Genomic DNA, 9,572 nt, shown 5'->3' with positions numbered 1-9,572 from the left:
CCCCTCCCATTTTTCCAGGTGATTAAATTGTGCAGTCAGAAAGCATGACTATAATGCCAAGAAGCCAGCAATTTTAACACCACAAAAGAGTAATTGTGTAATACTTCAGGCCATATTAGTTTAAGCACAGACTGACCCTCAGCTGGGGATGACAGAGTGCCAACAGCTCCCAATACAATGACTGACAGAACTGGGACATGGAAAATTGCACTTTCGAAGCCTGCAGCAGAACAAGAGCTAGGGGATACGCTTTGCCTTAAAAACAGTCATGTAGTATATTCTTAGAACAAGGAATAAAGTAGGACAGCCCGTGAGCATTTCCCTTCTAAACCATTTCACTTGAAACATTTTTCATCCTCCCCTCATTCTCCTTTGCTAGTCTGTAAAAGACAGCTGTCTGCACTACCAGTGTAACGTTACTTATATTCTTACACTATACTACAGATTTGTTCTAAATTAGATTTTGCTACCTGCAAATGCCACATTATTTGAAAAGAACAGCTTAGAGTGTGACATTTATTGATGTGTGAGTAAAAAGACTGCTTTTCCTCCCCTCAACTCAATGCTGCAATTGAACCTCAGTACGCTATTGCTGTATTAGAGATCTCTGTGCTGTGTCTGAACAGATTCAGGCACAATCAAGGCACACAGATGTACAAGATTTTGACACCCTCTCCAAATCTTTGCTTGCATCTCCACTAGGTGGGTGGTTTGAAACATTCCCAGCCTGTACCTGGCTGGTTCTATGCCAGTGTGAGGAATTGGGACACTACAGGCAAGATCCTGAATGGGAAAGAACGAAGGATTAGCCAGAAGTAAGCATATAACATAGGTGAAATTTAAGCTGTTCCACGGGTTTCCCACCTAGGCAGAGAGGAAATAGGGTTCCATTTCTCAGCTTCAGTATGTCTGTATTTTTGCCAGTTACTATTTAGCTTTAAAAGATGACTTAAAAAAAATAAAAAATAGTTGCTCCTCTTTCCAGAGGTCATAGGAACTTTGCACTCTCTTCTCTGATGCACTGTGGCCTCCCCTGGCAATATCCCACCCCCTTTTGTGAGACACCCTACTGCCTGAGTCCAACATCTCTTGCTTTCCAGGACTTATGGTAAATAACTGCTATTACAAAGGCAGGTATGCTTATACATCCTCCTTACAAAGTCAAGGGCAAGCTCCTACTTTCAAGAGATCATTTATCTACCAAAGTGATGAGGAAATTCCCTCCTCTAGTCTTGAATGAGCCCCTAAAGAGAGGGGTGAAATACTCAACATTTCCTATCGCCACTCAGCTTCCACCAGGCACTGAAGATGCGAGAGCATCATGTGGAACAGAGGACCTGGGTCTTCACTCTGAGAAATGAGGATTTGATAACCCAAACTCTCTTCTTTTATCATTACTACAATGTATTTGAGCTCTAGAAGCATGACTGAACTCAGACTTGTTGAATCCTTGTGACCCAGGCTGCGTATTATAAAACTAGCTTCCTGTTCCTGTGCCTTGCTAGAAAGTCAGTATTCATTTCAGTTGGTGCTGACAGCTGATACTATAAGTAATATTAAACTAACATTTTTCTTTTCAGAGTGTGCTTTGAACAGAATAGCCTTAATTTAAAGATTATTTTAACAGCTCATTTCTAAAAAATAACTAAATCCCTCTTTCCAAACACTATATCCATACACAATCTGACTCACAGCATGAAATTTCACTGAAGCCATGGCATGGCCACAGCTAATTCAATGCATAAGTAAAACTCTCAATTCACACAGAGCGCACCCTCAGCTGAAAAACACCACCAAACTATACAATAAAAATAAGACAGAAAATTTGTAGGATTATCTAACAATCAGCCTAAAAGCACAGGTAGTCTGGAGAAAGGCTATTAATGTCTTTAATTCTTGAATGGTTTTAGCAAATTCTCTACCAGAGATGGAATTTTTTATTCAAGAATATAGGGCAATTTATAATATATAAAAGCAATCAAAAAACTTCTGTTGGATTTTGCTTACATAATGGTCAAAGAGACTGTGATTTAACCGAGACTAGAATTTCAGGTGTGCTTTTACATGTTTTTAGTGTTGCTCCCTGCGGATTCATCCTGTACAGATCAGGTTAGTTATAGATTAAGTGCCTTGAAACAAGAGAGGTTGCAACATGAAATATGTTTGAAAACCTCAAATTAAATTTTACGACTTTTGCTAAGAGAATTAATAACACATAGCATAATTGGGTCAACATCTACAGATCTGCTTGTAATTACTACTTTCTACTATGACAACTTTCAATCTACCATCATATGGGTTTCCATTGATCCATGACAACAGAAACATCACTCTGGCTCAATACTGTTAAATGCCATTTTCAGAACAGGAAATACAAGCTTTAAAGTGACCAATGAAATGGAGCAATTAGGTAGTTTAATATTTGCTTTATGCAGTTTGAGTGAATTGTTACAAACTTCTATAAGCACTACAAAATGGGAAGATGTAAAATAATTTAAATCTGCTTTGCCATAATTATGTTATGTAGTTGACGAAGTTTTGATATAATCAATGGTATAGAGGTCCCAAAGTAAAATCTTAAATAGTCACTACATAAAGTATCACTTTAAAATCTGAGTTATACACTGTAAGAATCCTAGTATATCAATAATCATATATCACTAAAGAGTAAACTGGTAAAGGATTTTCTTTCATACATTTCTTGCCTCTTCCTTCCATCACAGCGCAAAGACCATGTTAGCTGTGCCTGCACTAACAGAGCAGGAAGACTGAGTGCAGGAGAAGCAATCAACACCGGCGTTTCAACAAAGGCACCAGATGCCATTGATGCCTCTTCCACACTGCAGTCTGCTGGCACCAGAGCACAAACAGGAACTCTCCCAGCTCCAAGGTTTCCCAGTAAGGGCAGCTTGAAGAGGCCACATTCCTACGTGATAAAACCAAAATGCTGATACATTCTGTTGTCAAATAAGCCTGTATGATCAGAACTACGTAGCGTTAATGTTAAGCTACTATATCTGGTTATACAGTCCTTTGGACAGATCCCATTCAATTGTTCATTTAGCCTAGCACAGATTGTGCTTAATTAATCCACAGAGTAAGTTCCTTTCCAACAACTGTTTTAACGCAGTGTTAATGAAGGCCCCTAATTTAATCTTCTGATCCTCCATTTAAAAAGTTATTTTTAAATATCATCAAAAGACAGCAGTGGGATAACAGTTCACTGCAAAGACTTCCACTGAGAAGAAAATGAGAAGATGAAAAAAAAATATCCCCTGCCCCCATACACACAGAAAGGATATAAAAACATGCCAAATAAAGGTTTATAACAGATTTTACTTGTAGAAAAGCAACAAAGCAACACTTTAGCATCATTTCACAATAAAAAGGTAAGATCTGTTTGGTGTTATACAGACATGGTCTATCAACTCAGAATGCAACAGGTAAAACATACTGTAGCACTCAGCATAAAAGGTATAAGAAACACTGCTGTATTTAGCCAGTTACTCCTAGTGCCTCTATGTGGATACTTTCTCAATTACAGGTCCTCTCTGCTTCATACATGTCAGCAGTATATTTTGGAATATAAAAACTGGAGTGTTAAAATACACTGAAATGCGTCTGAAAAAAATCAAAGCAATTTCTCACTACACAATAATAACTCTACCAGATCACTGAAACAAATGGTACCTTGTATGTAAGCTAGCTGTACCATTCTTCTACTCCCCTTTATATTAAAAAAGGAAAAAAAAAGTCTGATATAGAAAATTGTTCCACCTGCTTGCTTCTGCATTCATGCAACTTCATTATCAAGCTTCCTTACCCAGATATTAAACTGCAAAATGAACAGTTATTTATCGTGGGGCTTTTCCACCATCTTCAGTGCTAATCTTCCAACCATTAGCAAACTGTATATGGGAAAAACATAGAATTAAACAATAATATTCATAATTTGTCAATTCGTTTTGAAATGCTTCCCTTATAGATGGTGCATAGAAACAAGAAAAAAAATGCACAAAATACAATTGACTCCATCTCAGTTTAATTAAGCAAATAAGAAATCAGACATAAAAGATTAAAAAAAAAAAAGTGTATTGTGTTGTACCTGACACCAGCAATTAGTCCTGCAGGCATGAATTTTCCAGAGTTGTAAAATCTTGTTCCCATGACGGCAGCCAGGGTTCCAGATGTAACTTAAATGAGAGATTAAATAGTCCAATCAGCAGAGCTAGGTATGTGTGAGAGAGATGCTACAATTCAAAACTAACAGAACAGAGAGAAGTAGTAGTATGAAGTAAAAAGTGAAACAGTTATTTCATGCAATGGACTGATTCAATAAACTCTGTAAACTTTGGAATGCATCAACATGTGAAGAGGAAATATTCTAAGCCAAGTTGTAGTAGACAGTGCACTCCATACACTTCTGCACACACTCCTCAAATTTCTTTGTCAAAATGTGCTTCTTTGGAGACTGGAACTAATCTATGCTACTCTGCTCTGGAACTGACTCCTCCCCTGTGCATGGGCAAATCACTAAACTTGTGCATGTAATTCCCCCACTTCTCATATAAGAGAGATAGCATTTTCTTGTCTAACTTGTAGTAATGTTCTGAGAATTAACTAATTTAAGTTTGCAAAAGACATTGAAAGAGAAATGTGCTTTGTAAGTGTAAACATTACCAATTCATTTCAGCCCTGGACTACCTTCTACTAAAATGAGAGAGTTAAAAGCTATTCGCCCTGACCACTTGACACAGAGATAGGAACCAGGTAGTTTCACTGAGCCAGTAAAACAGAAAGGGCAGTCCCTGGTATCTCAAAAACAGATGGAATACCAAAAAAACCATACAGAAAACATATTGATTAAATCCTTAGCCTTAGCTGCGTATTAACCTGTTGTTCCAACCACTCTTATCTTCTACCATTGCTTCTATGCAATGGCTGGTCCTGCAGGATCCAGTTCATCTACCATCCTAGCCATGCCAACATTCCTTCCTAGAACCCCCCTAAATATTCACCCTAACATCTAACAGTCTCACATAAGTAGACATGTAAAAGACTGAGGCCAGTCTAATACACAAGAAAGAACACTGTTTAAATATCTCAAGCTCAAATCAGTAGCCAGTCTTCAAAATAGACACACCTCACTAAATGTATCTTTGTCTAAGACAGCAGTAGAACACACCTTCTCCAAAAACTTTAAAGTGTGAAAAGGAGGAGGAAAAGACTCTGTATGCTACTACATTATAGAAATATATCTGTTTCTTACATTTGGAAAAACACTTTGTCTCACTCCTGTTAAGCTTGCTGTATTTGCAGTTTATCCTTTATTTAGGCCTGAGTATGCACAGCTTTTGACCTATCCAATAGACGTGAAAGTGCACTGTGGACTGCAATGCTGAAGTTGAGAGAAATGCTGGGCCTTCCCCTTTCACTTCTGACTTTCACATGTCAAAGAGCTAGATGCTATGTCACTGCTACAGTGAACAAATATCTGTGGCAGCTCTTAAAGCACTGATTAAGCAGCAACTCTCTGCAGTTATCTTCTCAAAGTCAGGGAGAAGGGAAGCTCCAGTTCTGAGAAGAAGGAAGAAGAAACTGCATTACTGAAGCTCGCTTCTCTGTTTCTCTAGGTGTGCAACACCTTTGTAATTGCACATATTTGTGATATATAAAAATACACCAATCACAGTCTCTGCCATTTTCAGCAATAATAAAATAACCAGCTACAGGTATGGGCAGTCTGCAGAGGAATCACACTTCCTGAAATGCTCCAGCCTCATACAGGATGCTGAAAGTAGGATCCAGTCAAAAAGAAGACAGAGGTCAGACATCCATTTACTAGCATTTCCCTTGCACTGTGATCCTTCAAACACAACACCACCAGTATGAGACAGGTGTATGCTGGCAGCCACCAGTTCTGCCAGGCCTGGGGACTGAAACATAGCTATTGCTACAAGACTGTCATGCACTGATGTTTTCTACAGATCAGGACAGGAAAAGAGAGGGTACTACTAACACAGATACTGCCCAAAGGATTACACAAAACACATGCTCACAAGTACCTGAGATACAGCAGCCTAATAAGTGTCAGGCATCAGCTGAGCTGCAGGAATTATCTACACATATTTTCTCAGCCTGCTTCACTTGCAAGGTACTCTAATTTACGAGCAAACGCAAAAAGTTCAAGCCATGTTATTTTGCAACTGGCATGAGCTTTAGGCACTTACAGGTTGAAGTGATAGGAGATAACTGTCCTAACCTGGTTGCAATCCCAAGCTCTATTCAGTAAATGACAGAAAGACAAAAACTGCATTTTGGATATTCACACCATGCTACATACAAGTTTTTAAGTGCAAAATGCTTCTTTGATTATTTTTTTTCCCTGAAGGATGTGAAATAATGGTATCTGGTTTGATTGTTTGATTATTTTTTTAAACCATTTAAGTTTCATTTTATCCTACCCCACATCTTCCTTTTTGATGTTCAGAAGACAAACTCTAATGATAAATAATGGATATTTTCCTCTTCTGTTGTAGAAAAGGAACAAAAATGTAAGTTTGAACTATCATCCAAAGCACTTCATACTTCTTCCAAAAGGGATGCAGGAACATAGTGAGAAATGACTAAGACATATCAAGACAAGTAGTTTTAATATGCATTCTCAAAACATACTTCAGAGAAATAATTAAGTAATGCTAACACTTCACATTCCAGGGAGACCAGTGGAATTTGGCCACTAATGGAGATTTTTAACTAAAACATGTTTAAAGACTAGATTGAAACTAGGTTTAAAACACCATCAGTTCAAGTCTTCTGCTAACACTTTTAGATACTCATTTTAACCATCCAGTTATTTTAGGGTAAATACGATCCCTTCTAATTAAAATTTTAAATTACTTACTCAGAGAAATCCAAACATTATTTGGATTCTGTGAAAGCTGATAGGCACCCAGTCCAGCCAAACTTCCAAAGAAAAGGCCAGCAGCTAGTGATGGGACACTACCTGGATAAGTAAAAGATAATGAATTTATTAGAAGCTCAAAAATAAACATGCTCATCAGCTTCTCTGTCTTGCAAAACACCAACAAAAACAAAAAAATGAGCATTTACTGTTATAAAGCAGATTAGAGTTTTTTCTTTTAAGATATTAAGACCTTGCTGATCTGCACCAAAAAACACTTTCAAATACTCTTGCATAAGATACAAATAGCATTAGTATTTAATTTTTTAATGACAAAGCCATTAATATATTTATGATGGAAAGAACAGTGAGAAAAGCAAAAGCATTGATGTTTTCTTTATGCAAACTGAAGCATGTTGTTTCAACACAGTAATATCAGAATTTCTTGAGAGGCAGTGAAGTAGAATAATTAAATAGTAAGAGTTTAAGATCAGAAAAAGTACATGTGGACTGAACTAGGCCGGAGGGTATTGACACAAAGAAAAAAGTTGCCAAAGAAGAGAGCAGAGTTGAATAAGAAAAGTCATATCTCTTAAGTACACCTGAGATCTTACCTAAAGGTAACTGCAGATTTTGGAAGAAGGTTCCCTGGATTTGCCTAAACTTTGGATCAAGTCCTCAGTATAAATGATAATCCCAAGATACCAGAAGATAAAGGATACCACATCCATATTGGTGATATATAGATTACAATACGTAATGAAGTAGCATGACCACTGTGAGTAGCAAATGCTCTCGATAAGGTTAATTCCTCGATAAGAATAATTCAGGACTTAAAGCTACTGAGGGTAGTTCTTTATATATTCGATTTTTCTGGTCACCTTTAAAGGACTCGAGATTGCAAAGCTAAGCTGATAAAGATCTCCTCTCAATGTTACAGAAGGATCACATATTGCTACTAGAAAGTAATCATTTTTCAGTCATCAACAAGGCAGCTGTAACACTGCTTCAGATCCTGCTTTTGGTACAAAAAGCAAGAGATTAAGATGATTAAAAACACTAGATGTTTTTGTACATGTGCAGAGGAAAGATGTACACTCCAGTAAGTGGCTGCTCTGAACAGAATACAGTGTAACAAATAGCTTTTTTTCCCTCCCTACAGGTCAGCATACAAGTTCCTGTTTCCCCTTCAAAAATCCTGTGACCTGGATTGCCTTGCCCTAGCATGATCATGTCCTCCCACCTAGGAATGTTGGATAAGAAAGACAACTACCACTTCATAATGGCATCAGAGAAACACAGATGCAATTAGTTACTCAAGTTCTCAGTATTGCCCCTCCTGCCCTAAACTCTACTCACAGCCCAAAGGATAAATCCAGTAGAAAGCAGATTGGCATAAGCATTAGCATCTATGTAGTCAAATACACTGGTAAGATCCTTAATGACTTCAGGAATGTGTCTTTGTATCACAAACACTACGATGGCTTAAGGATTTCTGAAGCTGAAAGAGACAGTATTGCAGGAGGGATGAATCCACAGCTCTGTTTGGAAAGGGACAAACTCAGAAGAAGGTCAGGAAATTAAAGCAGTAGGTCAGAGGGTGCGCTTATAATGCAGAGTCCAGAAAAGGAACAAGCTTAAGGACTGATTTACAATGTTCAGCTCTACTTGGAGAAAAGATCCTTCCAAAAACTCTCTGTAGCTTGCAATACACTGTTACCAACAAACATGAAAATTAGAATAAATATCTAAGAAAAAAAATGGTTATTTATGTCATTTGACAATACAGAACACTGACAGAATGCTTGTATTTTAAAGAGCAGGGGAAAAAAAACCTTTCTGAAGCAAACTTATGTGAATTCACCCGAAGAGCACAAATGCAGGGGCAGGATACCAGCATCCACCAGAGAGCTGATTGTGGGCTTATCAGCCCAAAGCACCAGCTCAGCCCAAAAAGCACCACACCTCAACAGCAGTACATTACCAGCACATGGCACAAACTGATAAACTTTACTTCTGCGTGAACTTCGAGATAAGAGCCTTTAGCAAAAGGCCACCCACCTCACCAAAATTACTGGGGAGGTTAGCGAAGGAGATAGACGTGCCTTTCTGCACCGTACCTGCTTTTGCATAGCCAATGAGCCCTCCTGATGCCACCAGGGCGGCGTAGCCATAGCCGAACCAGTCCACGGCCATACTGAGCACTGAAATAGAAATCAGGATGAGGGTCAGTATCTCTTAATTTAAGGAAAAAAAATAATAGCATTTTGCCGCGGAGGGGCTTTTCCACGAGCAAGGCCGGCCTAAGCCGTAAACTCAGTCCCAGAGATGAAAATCAATTTGTTTGGAATGCAGCCCTGAGGGCGGTGGGGGGAATTTCAGGGTCAGCCCCATCGCCCCACTGGGGAGGGTACGCGGGTAGGCTCTCACCTGCCCGGGGACCCCGCTCCACAGCAGCCCAGGGCGGAGCAGCCTGCGGAAGGGGAGGTGAGGGAGGAACGCACCGCCCAAAACTTCCCTTTTCCGGCTATTCTAAAGGAAGGACAAAACCGAAACCTCTAGCAAAAAAAAAAAACCGACAGCAGGGTAGGGTGTGTCCCACAGCCCGGGACTGCCGAGGGGAAAGCGTTGGCGTTTTCCATCTCCTTGCAGAGCTGCGGGTACCTCT

General features: G+C 39.0%; 1 protein-coding gene across 1 annotated transcript; it reads right to left on the bottom strand.

Annotated features, from left to right (window-relative positions):
- Positions 1 to 3,850: 3,850 nt before the first annotated feature.
- LOC104542642 (transmembrane protein 14C-like) lies at positions 3,851 to 9,100 on the bottom strand. The gene is made up of 4 exons (XM_010187014.1): positions 9,025 to 9,100; positions 6,905 to 7,006; positions 4,106 to 4,193; positions 3,851 to 3,908 (listed from the first exon to the last, which is right to left on the bottom strand). Exons 1-4 carry the CDS (start codon positions 9,098 to 9,100, stop codon positions 3,851 to 3,853), a joined length of 324 nt encoding a protein of 107 aa, XP_010185316.1.
- Between the last annotated feature and the right edge of the window lie 472 nt (positions 9,101 to 9,572).

Source organism: Mesitornis unicolor, unplaced genomic scaffold (assembly GCF_000695765.1).
Source record: "Mesitornis unicolor isolate BGI_N332 unplaced genomic scaffold, ASM69576v1 scaffold32526, whole genome shotgun sequence".
Taxonomy (NCBI): Eukaryota; Metazoa; Chordata; class Aves; order Mesitornithiformes; family Mesitornithidae; genus Mesitornis; species Mesitornis unicolor.
The sequence above is the reverse complement of the archived record's forward strand: the minus strand, read 5'-3'. Positions and strand labels throughout refer to the sequence as shown.